The following is a 15206-nucleotide window of genomic DNA, read 5'->3' as shown; positions in this document are numbered from 1 at the left end:
ATTATTTTATCCGTACTTTAGAAAGAGATGACGCTGGAAGATATCAGGTATCACTGCCCTGGCTTCAAATTCATCCTGAGTTGCCGGATAATAGAATCCTTGCAGAAAAGCGTCTGAAGTCTTGCGTGAAAACCCTTCAGACAAAGAATTCCTTAGAAGCCTACGAAACTGTTTTAAAGGATTGGGTAGAAGAGGGAATAATTGAACCTGTCAATATTTCGGAGGCAGAAAAGATCAAAGGGCATTATCTGCCACATAGACCCGTGTTTCGGGAAAATTCGACTACCAAAATTCGACCAGTGTTCGACGCATCTGCAAAGGAGAAAAATTCGGTATCTCTGAACGACTGCCTGGAAAAGGGTCCTAATTATCTTGAATTGATCCCCAAAATTTTGACGAAATTTCGAGAGGGGAAGTATGGAGTAATTTCGGATATAAAAAGAGCATTTCTTCAGATAGGTGTGAACCCAGCGGATCGAGATTTTCTCCGGTTCCTATGGTGGGAGAAAGGACAGCCTGAAAAACTGACTATATATCGGCACCGAAGGGTTGTATTCGGCGTAAACGCCAGCCCCTTTTTACTCACTGCCACAATTAACTACCATTTGGAAAATGTACCAAAACATCATCAGGAAATAGCTTCAAAGCTAAAGAAAGCCATGTATGTGGATAACTGCGTAGCGAGCGTGGAATCAATTGAAGAATTAAACTCATTTATCAAAGGATCTAGAGAAATCATGGCTACTGCAAAATTTGACCTAAGAGGTTGGAAACATAATAGACTTAAAAATGAAACTTCAATTCTAAACCTTTCTGATAAAGATTATGAAGATGTTGTGTCAGTATTGGGATTGAAATGGGACTTGTTTGATGATACTTTGTCTTGTCACGTAAAATATGAAGAAAACCCTATATTGAGCAAAAGATCTGTTCTTTCCGAATTGAGTAAAATCTTTGACCCAATTGGGTTTACTAGTCCAGTTACTCTCATGCCTAAATTGATTCTGCAAGAGTGCTGGAAACAGAAAATTAACTGGGATACTAATCTGCCGAATGATCTAGTAAGGAAATTTTTCACATGGTCAGGTCATCTCAGTTAAAATATTTGAAAGACATCAAAATTTCTAGATTGCTTCCAAAAATAGACGAAAGTACCACTCTGCATGTATTTTCGGACGCAAGCAAGGACGCGTACGCGACCTGCATTTTTCCTTATACACAACGGTGAGAGTGGAGTCACTTGTCAATTGATACAATCTAAAGCGAGAGTTGCTTCCCTAAAAGCACTCACCATACCTCGACTAGAGATACTCGCTTGCACTATTGGAGCCAGGCTCTCTCATACAATAAGAGAAGATTTGAAACTAAAAGAGGTTCCAGTTTTTTACTGGACGGATTCCACAAATGCTCTCTTTTGGATAAAACAGAAAGAAAATTGGTCCACTTTTGTAGCCAATCGAGTAAATGAGATTCGAAAATTGAGTAACCCAGATCACTGGCATCACATTCCCGGAAAGTTTAATCCTTCTGATTTGCCATCACGCGGGTGCTCTGCAAAAGAATTGATAAAATCCGAATGGTGGAAAGGACCAGATTGGATTTATCGACCTCCAGAAGAGTGGCCAATTGCAGATAGAGAACATCTTGATTTCGATATAGTAAATGGAGAGAGAAAACGAACTGTGGTTTCAGCCAGCAATAACACGAATACAGATAAATTTAACCTTTTTGACAATATTTCAAAATTCGAAAAGATCATAAAGGTCGTATCTTGGATCTTTAGATTCATTAAAAATGCTACAACACCACCATCTGAAAGAACGCATGGGAGAATTTCAGTCGAAGAACTAAAAGGAGCTGAAACAGTGGTTTTCCGACTCATCCAACGAGAATCTTTCGAAGGATTAAAAGATAAAAGAATACATGCTCTAGAACCTATCATGGACTCCAATGGCCTTATAAAAGTGAAGGCATGTATCTTTCAGAGAGACGATGATGTTGACTTTCGTTACCCAGTTTTACTTCCCTCAGGACATCCATTAGTCTTAAAACTGATCAAATCTGAACATGAAAGGCTAAGTCACGCTGGAGTACAATTCGTTATGTGCGCTTTGCGCGAAAAATATTGGATCGTAAAGAACAGGAAGACAGTAGGCAAGGTTATAAAAAACTGTGTACGATGTCGAAGGTTCCACTCTGATTCATATAAGATTCCTCAAGCGCCTCTACCTGAAGACAGAATAAGAGATGCTTTAATTTTTGAGATTATTGGTGTTGATCTGATGGGTCCCTTAATTTTAAAAGGAGGCCAAAAAACATGGATCGTCATTTTTACTTGCGCAATATATAGAGCAGTTCACTTAGAGCTAGTCTCATCTCTATCAACTGAAAGTTTCCTGCACGCGTTCATGCGATTCATCGCTTGAAGGGGTAAACCTGTCACTGTATACTCTGACAATGGAACCAATTTTGTTGGATCAAATAATTTGTTTAAGACCATAGATTGGAATTCTATCTTAGAAAATGCAACAGTTAAGAAAATTGAATGGAAATTTATTCCCCCTTCCTCGCCATGGTGGGGAGGGTGGTGGGAAAGATTAATTGGAGTACTAAAGAGAATTCTTCGAAAGGTACTAGGAAAATCTTCTCTGAACTACGAAGAATTGTTGACAATCATTTGTGACTGCGAGAGCATTATGAACAACCGTCCTCTCACGTATTTGTCAGAAGACGTAAAGGATTTAAGAGCTCTCACCCCAGCAATGTTTCTAACAGAAATTCCAGAGACTGGAGTTCCTGAATTAGATCTTTTGGATTCTAAATCCATCAATAAAAGATACCTTTACAGAGCCAAATTGAGAAAAGATTTACGAAAAAGATTTTGATCAGAATATTTAGGGCAACTAAAACAAAGCTCAAAATTCATCCGCGAACCATCTTCTGTGAAAGTTGGTGATCTTGTAATTGTGTCCAACAACGAAAAAAGGATAAACTGGCCCTTAGCCAGAATCGTGGAAATTTTTCCATCCCACGACGGACACATTAGATTAGTGAAACTGAAAACTGCACAAGGGGAGATTATAAGACCTACTAAGAACCTCACACCTCTTGAACTCAACTTTACACCTGAGTCGGATATGCTAGTGAGGTACAGAACTCGACGTATGACGAAAACTCAAAAGACTTGAACTACAGGTCAGTTGAGGTCCATCCTCTGTTGATACTGGACCTCAAGGTGGGAGTGTCGCGTTTGCTTACTAGAACTTTACTTCCACGGACGCCCTCTGGCGAAAGAGACTAAAAGTAGTCAGTTGAACGGCTGACGCATCTAACAGATGTATAAAGATAGACCGTCTCCGTATAAATTATGCTTGTAATCATTATAACTTGTAAATATTTTGTAGATATCTTTCATACGAATTAAAATTTCTTAAAAAGTTTATAGCTGTGTTTCGAAGTGAATCGAAGTTCATCATAGAGACAGATACCTACAAGAAGGAAAAGCAGGCAGTTCAGGGCAGCCCTATTTAGAAGGTAAGTGAACTTTCACTTATCTATTTAATGATAAAGAAATTTTAATAGTACAAAGTTGATAAAATTTTTTAACAAGCGATAAAGTCACTGAACACGGGCAGTTCGGTCCAAATTTCGAATCCCGCAGACAGGCTGCATGGGTGTTTTCATGGTTTCCCCTATGTGTGACATGAATACGAGCCAGTTTTCCTTAGAAAGTTCTTTACGAAGGTGTCCCTCCCATTAGGTGGATAGACCTCTAACTTTGCCATAATTACATAAATCAAACCTACTTCTGTTAGGTGGCCGCAGGCAACGAGATACGAATTCCCGTGCTGGAGCCCTATCCCAGATTAATAAATATGCAATGACTAACCTGTAAATATCATTCAGAGGGTGTAAATAGAAGTTCAGCTAAAAAAGTAGTTCCAGCATGGTAAGGAGTAGGGCGAATCACTCTACTTCCTGACAGGGAAAGGAAATTTCATTAGAGGGAAGAGCGAAATGACTTTATACAGGAATGAATGTAGTGTGATGTGTTGAGCAAAGTAGTAATGAAATGTGAAAGTATTAGAAAGCTAAAAGCATTGGGAAGAGCGAGACTCATTATTGGCTTAATATCATGTCGGCTAAGTGTCCGTGTCGGCTAAGTATCCTTGTCAGCTAAGTGTCCGTGTCGGCTAAATGTCCTGTCAACTAACTGTCTTGGTCGGCTAAGTGTCCCTGTTGGCTAAACGTCTTGTCGGCTAACTGGTGTCTGTTAAGTGTCCCGTCGGCTAAGTATCCGCGACCAGATTAGGATGGGAGTTTCGACATTGACCAAGAGTATACAAGCGTGTTGCATTGGTCATCAGTCCTTCGAACATAATTCACACAGCAACATCGAAATGGACACGTCAAAGGCGCTTGTTCGGAGTTGTTGGCTGTATAATTTTAAAGTGGGCTTGTCAGCAGCAGAATCAAGTCATTGAATTTGGCAGGCCTTTGGGGATGATGCCATTAACGAACGAACCGCTAGGCGATGGTTCCAGAAATTCAGGTCAGAGGATGTCTCTTAGTGATGCATCACAGCAGTTGGACACAAGTGCTGGACGATGAGGCCTGAGAGCAGCCATAGAGAGTAACAGTAACCAAACATGTGGTGAGCTTGCTGCACACTTCCAGGTATCTGATAAAACAATCAGCCTCCATCTACACTGCATAGGAAAGGAAGCAAGCCGAGCAAGTGGGTACCCCCTATAACTGTTTGATGCAAACTAGCAACAGCATGGCACCACAATGCAACCATATTTTGATCAAGTACTCACCAGCAATGAAACGTGGGTCCAGTATGACACCTCCAGGCGTTCCAGACATCGGTTGTCAATACGGGACCCTGTGCCTCACACTGTGAGATCTTCTTTCGCTCAACACAAGATCATGCTCTGTATCTGGGACTAGTTGCCAAGTGGTGCACTAAGAGCTCCAGCCATGGGCCAAACCATCATGGGAGGCCTGTACTTGCAGCAAATGGAATGTCCGCATCAGGCACTGATACATAAAGAGCCAGCATTGGTCAATCATAAGGATGTACTCCTCCTCCATGACAATGTGAGGCCACATGCGAATCAGGAGTCCAGGGACACTATCCAATGACTGGGCTGGGGGACACTATCCCATCCACCATACTCCCCAGATCTCGTGCCAACAGACTACCACTTTTTCCAGTTACTGAACAACCATCTTCGTAGGAAATCCTTCAACAACCGGCCAGATCTTGAAAAGGCCTTCATGAACTTCTTTGCGTCCAAGACACCAAAGTTTTACCGCAATGGCATCGCACAGCTAGCCCCACTCGTTGGCAAAAGGCACTGGACACTGACAGTGATTATTTTGAGGATTAGCAGTGATTATTATTTGTTTTATGACTTTTTCTTTCTGACGGTTCAAAATGGCAACATCATTTTTGGTTACCTTGTAACTTAGATGTTATTTTTACTTTATTTTCAAACAAATGTTAATTCAAATCTGATTAAGTTTAATCAGAATATAGCTGAATTTTGCTTGTTAAAATTATAAAACTAAAAAAGCTTAGTATTTACTAACATTCATTGTATGCGAATTTTTCTCTTTCAATTTTGAAGGAGTACATTTTAAAGAAATCCTTGATAATGTGATATGCCTGAACAAAAGAAGATTTGATTTATGAGACTTTCCTTTTATTGTTCTTGCCATTTCCTAAAGGGGGGAATTAATAATTTTTTTATATTTTTTTGCTCAGAATATCTAGAATATAAAGCCTATTTCTAAAATGACTTGATTAGAAATACAGTAGAAGTCCAGAAATTCGCAATGCTTGGAACCAGAGAATGTGCAGATTTAAGGAATTTCAAGACAGAAAAGATAAATCATAATATTCATAATAAATAAGGCATATTAGATACATTTAATTAAATTATTATATACATTATTACATTAATTTATTATATGCATTAAATTATATATATATATATATTATTCATTTATATTAGAGTGATTACGAGGATTTTTAAAAGTATTAAGGACATATACAATAAAGACATATAAAAATAAGGGATAAAGCATAAAATATTTCTTTTTTTTTTTTTTTTTTACATGTTCCATTTACATTTTTCTGGTAGAGGTTTGTTTTAGAACTTAAGGGTGCTCCAAAGTATTTTTTTTGGGGGGGGGGGGGGGTAAGAGTCATAATCTCTTGCTCTGTGACACAGCTCTGTGTTTTAAAATTTTTAGGTATTTTTCAACATGTTCCAAGCTCTCATTAAAAGATACTTTCTCACTTCTTGCTGAGACAAGTTCAAAGCAGAGCCAATGACTTCATCATCCGTCATCCGAACACATCATACATTCAACAACATCTTTTTCTTGCAAAGCCTCCTCGTTTATTCTTTCTTTCGAATATAAAAGAAATTCTCTTGTTTTAACCCTTGCTACACTGACCCTAAAACTAGAAAATTCACTGTCATCACTCTCAGTTTCAATAAACAGAGAAGATGGGCATACATTATGCCAGGCATTTACTAATGTTATTTGGGAAACAGAATTCGATGATTTTGCTAACAAATAAATGCAGTCTTTGATGGTGAATTTTTTTTAAAATCACAAAGTGAAATAGAATGGTCACCTGAAAGAATTTTTTTCAGAAATTCTGACTTATTTTTTTACCTCGATACAGAGATTGGAGGGGGAAAAACTTTTATCATGATGTCAATAATTTGGTAAGTATTTTTTTTCGATATTTTATTTTCCATGTTGCAATTTCCGGAACCTATAAATTGAATGCTTATACTTTGAGAAGTAAAGCAGATTTCAGGTCAGCTGATTTTTGGTATTTGACTGTACTTCAATTAAATTATCGAAAAACATGATATGCTTAAGTTCTCAATATTCCTAAAAGATAAAACTAAAAAAGAGACTAAATTTCATTCTTTTCACTGTTTTTTTAGAAGACTCTGGGGATTTCATAGGATATTATGGGGATAACAGCACAAAGGAAAAGGAATTAAGATTTTACACTGTCTCATATCTTTAGCTGTTAAAATCTGATAAGTGATTAACTTTCAGAAACTGAATGGATTTCCAAAAATGAAAAATAACAATAAAATTTAAACTAAAAATGATGTAGCAAGTTCGGTTCTCTAAGAACATTAACGCAGAAACTGAAATAAGTTTAACGTATTTCGGTGATATAAGGTGATAAGTTTAATGTATTTCATGAGATATTTTGATACTTTATCTAAGTAATGTAATAAATGGAGTAACATGCTATGAAGAGGGCAGTTTACAGAAATTTCACTACATAATTTGTTTGCTGTCATTTTAGCTAAAACCTGTAATATAACAAAACCTAGAAAAACTAAAAAACACCAGTGGTCTGAAATACAAATGTATACTTAAATGATAGGGGGATGAAAAATTAGTTTAGAAACAAAATTTATACGAACTCTGTAAAAATCTGCCGACTGTGACAAAAATGGTTTTTCAAAATCTTCTTCATATACACACCGAGAATCTATTCCTAGTACCATCAACATCTGGCAGGCATTTTTTATAGCTAGCCTGAAAAGCAATTAATTGGCTGTTAGAAGAGTGAATGTTTCAGTACAACTGCAAAAATAAAAGTATTTTTTTTTCCAATGACAATTATTAATAATATAAAGATTTAGATAATACTGTACATGAAAATGGCAAATTATACAAATCATATAACATTTAACAGAATATTTTTATATAACCAGGTTTTAAAGCATGCAAACTTTATATAACTTAATAATTTCTTTTTACATTATATAATAAAAATCATTACCTTCCAAAATATAAACTTTTAAATGATATCAAGATTTTTTATAAAAATAATTACAACATACCTATCAACAACTTCACCTCGTCTTTCTCTCATGACCATATCTAAAAGCGTTTCTCGTAAGTGATCCCTGATACATCCATATCGTACAACTTGATCTCGAAAAATGATTAAACCCAGGTTATATACATTGTCTACATTATTTTGTTGCACATATACACGATCCTGAAATGAGAGAAAATTCCCAGTATCAATAATAGAATTTTTACTCACTTTCAAAATATTTTGCCAGGGCAAAAATAATAAACATGAATTTTTCCTTCCAAACAGTGGGTTGTATACATTATATGCTTTGCCCACTATTAAGGCCGAAAGTGGTGGTCATTTTATAATGCAGGCACCTAATAGGTGAGCACTACTGCCTCTTATGAAGGAGCGGAGAAATTACATTCATACCTTTTATGGGATTTGACGCCGGGCCCTTTGGTACGGCAGTCAGAGTAACTAACCGCTTTCCTGTCCGAGCGACTATAAACAGGAAATTAGTTTTTAACACTTTCAACTTATATCTTTATCACCTGTTTTTAATTCCCATTACAGAATGATTACATTTTTGTTTAATATAGCAAATTTGATTGCAATAAAGATTTTTCATCAGAAATAACATTTTTAAAATGCAAGAAATACTTTAAACATGAATAATACATCAGCTGATTATTTATCTTAAAAGGTTCAATTACTATTTATTATGGGAATTTTACATTTTCAAGATATTTATATTTTTTAAATAATAAATATTCTAAAAAATAAAATTCAAAAAATATTCATAAAATTATCTTTTATATCTAATAGCAGGAGGAAGAGATTGCATGAAATTAATAAGGAGATTACATGAAATTACAGAATGTTTAGTAAGCTCAAATTATTAAAGCAAAAATTTAAGACACACAGAAAAATATTAACTAGCATGATTGTCAAAATCGGTTAATGTTAAAATGGTTACTAGGAAGGCAAAGATATAAACATCTAATAATTTCAAAAAAATGTACAAATACTAACCATATACATAAGAATGTCTCTAATCATAACCATACTTGTTTGATGATCATTCCATGCTTGATTTAAAGTCTGGAGGAAATTATTTCTTAAAGACCCTAATACATCAGCCCGTACCTTTAAAGAAAACACATACAATGGTAGAATGACCCACAATCCTTTTTTCATACTATTGTTTATAGAAATAATATACAATACAAGAGATAAAACTATGTTATAAAATTTTAAACCCAATTACTCTGATAAATTGATATAAAAATCAAGCAACAACAGATTCAAACAATGGAAAATGTATTATTTAATCAAAGCAGTATACATTTACATAAAAATTCACAAAAAAATTCCAAATTAATAAACTGATACCCAGGGATTGAACAGTTTTAAAAAACGAATTCTAAAAAGGAATCAAGCAGTGTATGAATGCCACCAAGAGTTTTACAGATTTATATGGACGGAATACTGAAGGATGAAGTACATTGTTTTCAAGTTTATATTTTGTACAAACTTAATCTTAAAACTTTGTAGACATACTGTGTATTTAAAACACAAAGAGCTTGAAACTGCACACCCCAATAAACAAAGAAATGGAAGTCGCTAGTTATTTTTTTTAATCACGCACAATATTTTTATATTCAGCAATATTAAAAACTGGATTCAATGAATAGCATGGCCTACAGTGATTTTAAGTACTCAAAGTAATAATAATGATAGATAAACAACACCACTCATAACTTACAAAAATCATGAATTATAATAAATCCATCCATTTATGCAAATTATTTTTAAAAAATTACTAATTAAAAAAAAAAAAAAAAAAAAAAGGGAAGTAGTGAAAAAAACTTTTAACTAATGTGGTCTCACTAAATTACACAAAACACACTACCAGGTATGGTTTTATATCTTCAGTGGCAGAACAGCAACTAAATGATAACTTCAGAATTCCCATTAAACAATCTAATTTCATCCCAAGAACACAGCAAACACCACCTAAAATTATTTCAACTACAGACATATACTGGATATCTCTCCATAATCAGATGCATATATTAAGCCATGAAGGAATTAAATCTCTAAATTGGGGGGGAGGTATTAATTTCATAAGAGCAGAATCACAATATACTCTTAAAATTCTTAAGGTGAAAAATAAATAAATAAAAGGAAATAGTATGTGAAATATACCCTCCCCCAAAAGAAACACAAATCCATTTTCCAGGTGTGAACACAGTTAAGCTAAAAACAGTACTTACCATACATTATTATTATTATTATATTTAATTTTCAATCAAAAGGAACATGTTTCTGTGACAGTGAAAATTGTGTGCTCAGCACTCCTTATTCACTGTCCCTGTCGATCACTATAGTAGTTTGCTGCACTACCAGTATCAATTATCACTAGTACTAGTATCCCACAACTGGTCACAATGACCAGCAACCACAACTAGTACAATACTAGGAAACGTTCACCCAACAATGTATTTTATGCTCAATCATTAAATACATTTTACTGTCTTGCCAGCTGTTTGTATACATCTATTTTTAATAATTTGCATGTATAAGCCGCACCTCTGAATTTAATTTCAACATATGCTGTCATTTCTATTTACGACCAAATCTCAAAAGTAATTTCACATCGACAAATTTTAGGTACCCAAGTCTTCAAATACATCAAAATTATAAACATTCATACCTTATCCAGGAATTTCTACCAGAGAAATAGCATGAATTTAATGATCAAAATTCCATTCAAATGATAGTAATAAAGAGTGGATAATAATAACAAATACTATTCATTAAATTATAGTCCATGTTATGAATTACGTGTGCTATTTAGTTTCATTAAAAGTAAATTCCTTTCATGGAGAATGTAATTAAAAAACAGAACAGAACTTCAACAGGAGACAAAACTTTCTAGACCAGGGATGTCAAACTCATAGGTACACTTGGGCCAAACAAACAAGGTTTAACTTTAGGCGGGCCGAAAAAAAAAATCAATATTCATAGAAACGTAGATTTATTTCGAATAATACAATAATAAACATATATATATATTTATATAGAAAAGAACAAGAAAAATTTAATGTTTACGTCCTGATACTTGACATCTCTTCTCTGCTATTATCTTTCCTATATCGGGAGAAATTTTGTTTGCAGTGATAACTTTCAACGCTGACCCAAGGTGAGCATCATTAATACGGTTTCTAATAGGAGACTTATTACCTTTCATGACTGAAAATAACTGCTCGCACCGATAAGTGCTACCAAACGTGGAAATAATTTCATATGCGAATTTTCCAAGTATTTTCAAACCTGGCTGGTAAATATTTGTAAAATTCAGGCACGCCCACTTCAATGAATTTTGCTTTCAAATTTGAGTTGCATTGAATCTCGATCACCTCCATTTGCATATGGCTGGGTACCGAGTCAATACTTATTGAGAAAATCGAAGAAAACAAACAAACAAAAAAATTGTTTTCAAGGGAACTAAAATCATTAAACCTCGTTTCAAATTCAGTTGTTAAATTTGCAATTTTTTCTGCGTATTTTTGATACGAACAAGTATCATCTAAACTTGATTTATTCATGCTGCACATCGGGAAGTGCGTCAAATGTTCATTTTTAAGTTGGTTTTCCCAAAGACTAGTTGACATTTGAATGCTTTAATTATGTCAAACATGTTCGTAATGATATGATCTTTTCCTTGTAACGATAAATTTAAATCGGTTAAGTGTTTGGTTACATCAACCAAGAAAGATAAATCTTGTATCCATATTGGATCGTAAAACAAACTTACGTCATGATTTTTCGTTTTTAAAAACTGACATATTTCTTCTTTCAAATCCCAGAATTGTTTGAGAATCTTGGAGCAAGATAACCAACGTACCGTGGTATAGTAGGACAAACCAGAATATTCACTATCTAACTCACTTAAGAAAGCAGTGAATTGACGCTGATTTAAACCTCGAGATCTTATAAAATTTATAACTTTTTTTATATATGACAAAACATTCTCCATATTTATTACTTTCGTGCATAGAGCTTCTTGATGTATAATACAATGCATATGATGAATGTTTGAACCATGAATTTCACTAAGTTTTTTTGTGTTGTTCGTAATGATGTTTAATATTATATAACTTTGGTACATTAATAGTATTATTACTTTGGTACATTAATAGTACATTAATAGTATTACATATCAAGCAGATTATTTTATCTTTTATTTCACAGCAAAAATATTCTAATTCCCATTTTACTTGGAATATTCTATGTTCCTCAGCGATTTTTCGTTTAATTTTACTACCACTTGGTTTTGATATAGACATACTGAATACAAAGGGCTGGAATAAACACGGTTAACGTTAAAAAGTTAACAAAAATTTATTCTTTCCACAAGAGATAAATCAAAATGCTGAAATATTTCTTCAAAAATATTCTAACAATATCACAAAATGTCAAACGTTTAGCAAAATTCAATTCAAAACAGAAAAACTAATTCTATCTCACAGCGAAATCGCTACAAATCAATCACAGCATTAAGTAAACAAACAGTTCGCTAGAACTACAGCTACTACTGAGATGAGTTGTTTGTTCTCGGCTTTTATAAGCTTTATAATTAATTTCTCGAATATACTAGAAACATCTATAAATATCTGGATTTTTGTGGATGGCAACAGCAATTACGAGATATTTATTTATTAGGTAGTAAATGCACGTGCTGTTCTATTTTTAACCTTCCAAAGCAGCTGTCTTTTCAAAAATCGTCTGCGTTGCTAAGGCAACATGAAGCAAATCTAATTACAATTCTAAATAAATAAATAACTATGAAATCCGTAACAATATGAATTAAGTAATAATTAATAATAAAGCAAAGTGCATGCACATGCATGCACCAATATATTGTACAAAACTATGATTGGAAAACTGAGACCATGAGCTTGGCCACATTCGGCTATCGGGGGATGCGTACAAGTTCTGAGTGCACGTGTCCCCCAAAAGCCGAAGGTAGCTGAACGCAAGCTACTCACACGCATTTGTAATTTAAGTAATGTGTGTGTCAGCTCGCTGTGAGTAATCTAACAACACTGAATAAATTATCGTTAATTACTTAGCAGTAAACATTTATTTTCTTCGTCGATATGTTATTTTATTATTATATATTATTATTTGCCGATATATTGGCCGGGCCGCAAAAATATTTGTTGCGGGCCGCGAGTTTGACATCCTTGGTATACACAAACAATTGGTATACACGTACAATTAAATGGTTTTTGCATCATTATTAAAGCACAAGTTCAATAAAAGATAACAAATACAGACTGAATTTGGAGATTACATTTACAAGCAAATGCACTTCCCATACTGAGACTAGAAACATAAAAACCAATATCGTAATACATAGATTAATGCATCAGACGCCAGCAACAGCTTCTGCAGTTTACAGCTGATTGCATTCTGCAAGGTAGGCAACAAAAAAAGCTGTAAGCTGACACAGATTTTGAATAAAAATATAAGTTTTACAGGCAATCTGCTTAGGGCAGATATAGACACAGGGTCCTTTTTTATCAGAAGCCAAAACAAAATTAACACAAGAAAGCAAACTTTAAAGCAGCAAAAAAAATTTCAAAATACTGGCAAATCTGCAAAAAAACTGTTCTGCCTCTGAAAATGAAGGACCTACATCTGATTGCTCTAAAAAGTGAGAGAGCTTTAATTAAAATCTAGGTCAAATTAATTCCTTTTTGCCCAAGTTTTAAATTTACACAGGTGTGTTTCACGTCAGTGCAGACAACTCATTGATGAAAGTCAAAGCATATTTTACAAAGTAAAACCACAAACACTGAATCACCATCAAAATCATCTGGTCTAAGCAGCAGTTTTCAAAGTGTGGGTCATAAACCAATTTTTTTTACAAGTTGCAAAAACTGAGTTTTTATTTATTACATAATTATTGATATTAATTTATAATTAAGAATTTATAAATATTGACTTAATGATATATATGTAACAATGTAGATATGTCAATAGCTTAGATGAAGGATGTTAAGCCATAATGAAGAGCAAGTTTGGCAGCTGAACCAGATTTGACATTCATTTTTATTTCAATTGACATTTGAGCCACAATTCATTTTGTACACTTATTGTGCCTACATCAAAACACTAACATTTCTGATAGCTTTGCAGTAAGATCAGCAGTAAGTAACAGTGTACCTAGGCCAAGGTGCAGAAAGCGAGTCCATAGTTATCCGATATGGAAGCTTATTAAGAGAAAGGTTTCAGTTTAAGTTCTGAAATAAGCTAAGTCATCATCGCTATGTAAAAGTCATATGATATGGATTATTCTAGTGATGCTGTCCAGAAAAAATTATAACTATTTTTATAGCAGGGTGGGAAAAATAACTGAATTAAAGTGAGGAATTAAAGGGCTATATAATTGTAAGTTATAATTTTGATTTACATACTTTTTCTCTCACATTCCACCCCCTTCAAATAAAAAGGCTTAGCAACATTAAAGAAAAGGCATTAATGCAGTAACAAATAAAGAGAAATATAATTTCGGGAAATACAAATCCAAAAATTTTAACCAACATGATTATTTAAATAACTGCAAAATATAAACATTGATAATATTTTAGAGACCTATTAAATTTTCAGTCCAAAAGTCTCCGCATTTTAGAATCCGCATAATCATATTTGTTCAGGGTAAGCATTTAAAAACATTTCGTACAATATCACAAATATAAAAAATTTATACACCAATTACTTATTCTGAATAATCCTAGCAAATTTCAAAATTTTACAACACACTAATTTCTATAAAAAAATACTTTTTAACATCATAAATATAATAGTAATATTCCTGAAATTATGGTTTCACTGTTAATTATCACATTTCTAATTTCCTTATTTTACACAAACTGGAAGACTGCACAACATTCTCCAAACACAAACATATCAAACATTGAGCAAACTCATGTATTAATTTTCATCAGTGATTAAAGGATACTCTGCAGCTACTTGTAAAGGCCTATATTCCTGGCATTAAGGTAACTGGCATTTGTGAGCTGCACTAAAACGTTCCATTATTCATATAAAAAATTTACAACCACATTCCATTATACGAAAAACAAAAACAATTCTATGTTAAAAAAATGCATTTTTCCATAAGGCGTGAGCCTTCAAAATTTATACTGTATGAGAATAATAAAATAAAGTTGAAAGAATAATAAAATATAAAATAATAAAGAATAATAAAATATAAAATAAAGTTGTATCAATAGTTTAACCGCAACTGCTGGCACTAAAATATTGAAGGTAA

At 33.7% G+C, this 15206-nt stretch overlaps 1 protein-coding gene across 4 annotated transcripts in view; it reads right to left on the bottom strand.

Moving 5' to 3' along the window:
- Cul3 (cullin 3) overlaps positions 1 to 15206 on the bottom strand; it is a 106292-nt gene that overhangs the window by 60604 nt on the left and 30482 nt on the right. For all 4 annotated transcript variants that reach the window (XM_085812717.1, XM_085812718.1, XM_085812720.1 and 1 more), the window contains exons 3-5: positions 8894 to 9007; positions 7899 to 8059; positions 7476 to 7590 (exon numbers count right to left, since the gene is read on the bottom strand). In XM_085812717.1, coding sequence (XP_085668843.1) covers positions 7476 to 7590; positions 7899 to 8059; positions 8894 to 9007 — 390 coding nt within the window. The remainder of the gene's footprint in view (positions 1 to 7475; positions 7591 to 7898; positions 8060 to 8893; positions 9008 to 15206) is intronic.

Source organism: Stegodyphus dumicola, chromosome 3, assembly GCF_044657685.1.
Source record: "Stegodyphus dumicola isolate Sdum_Otavi_A_Nest chromosome 3, ASM4465768v1".
Taxonomy (NCBI): Eukaryota; Metazoa; Arthropoda; class Arachnida; order Araneae; family Eresidae; genus Stegodyphus; species Stegodyphus dumicola.
This window is presented reverse-complemented; position numbering and strand designations above follow the sequence as displayed.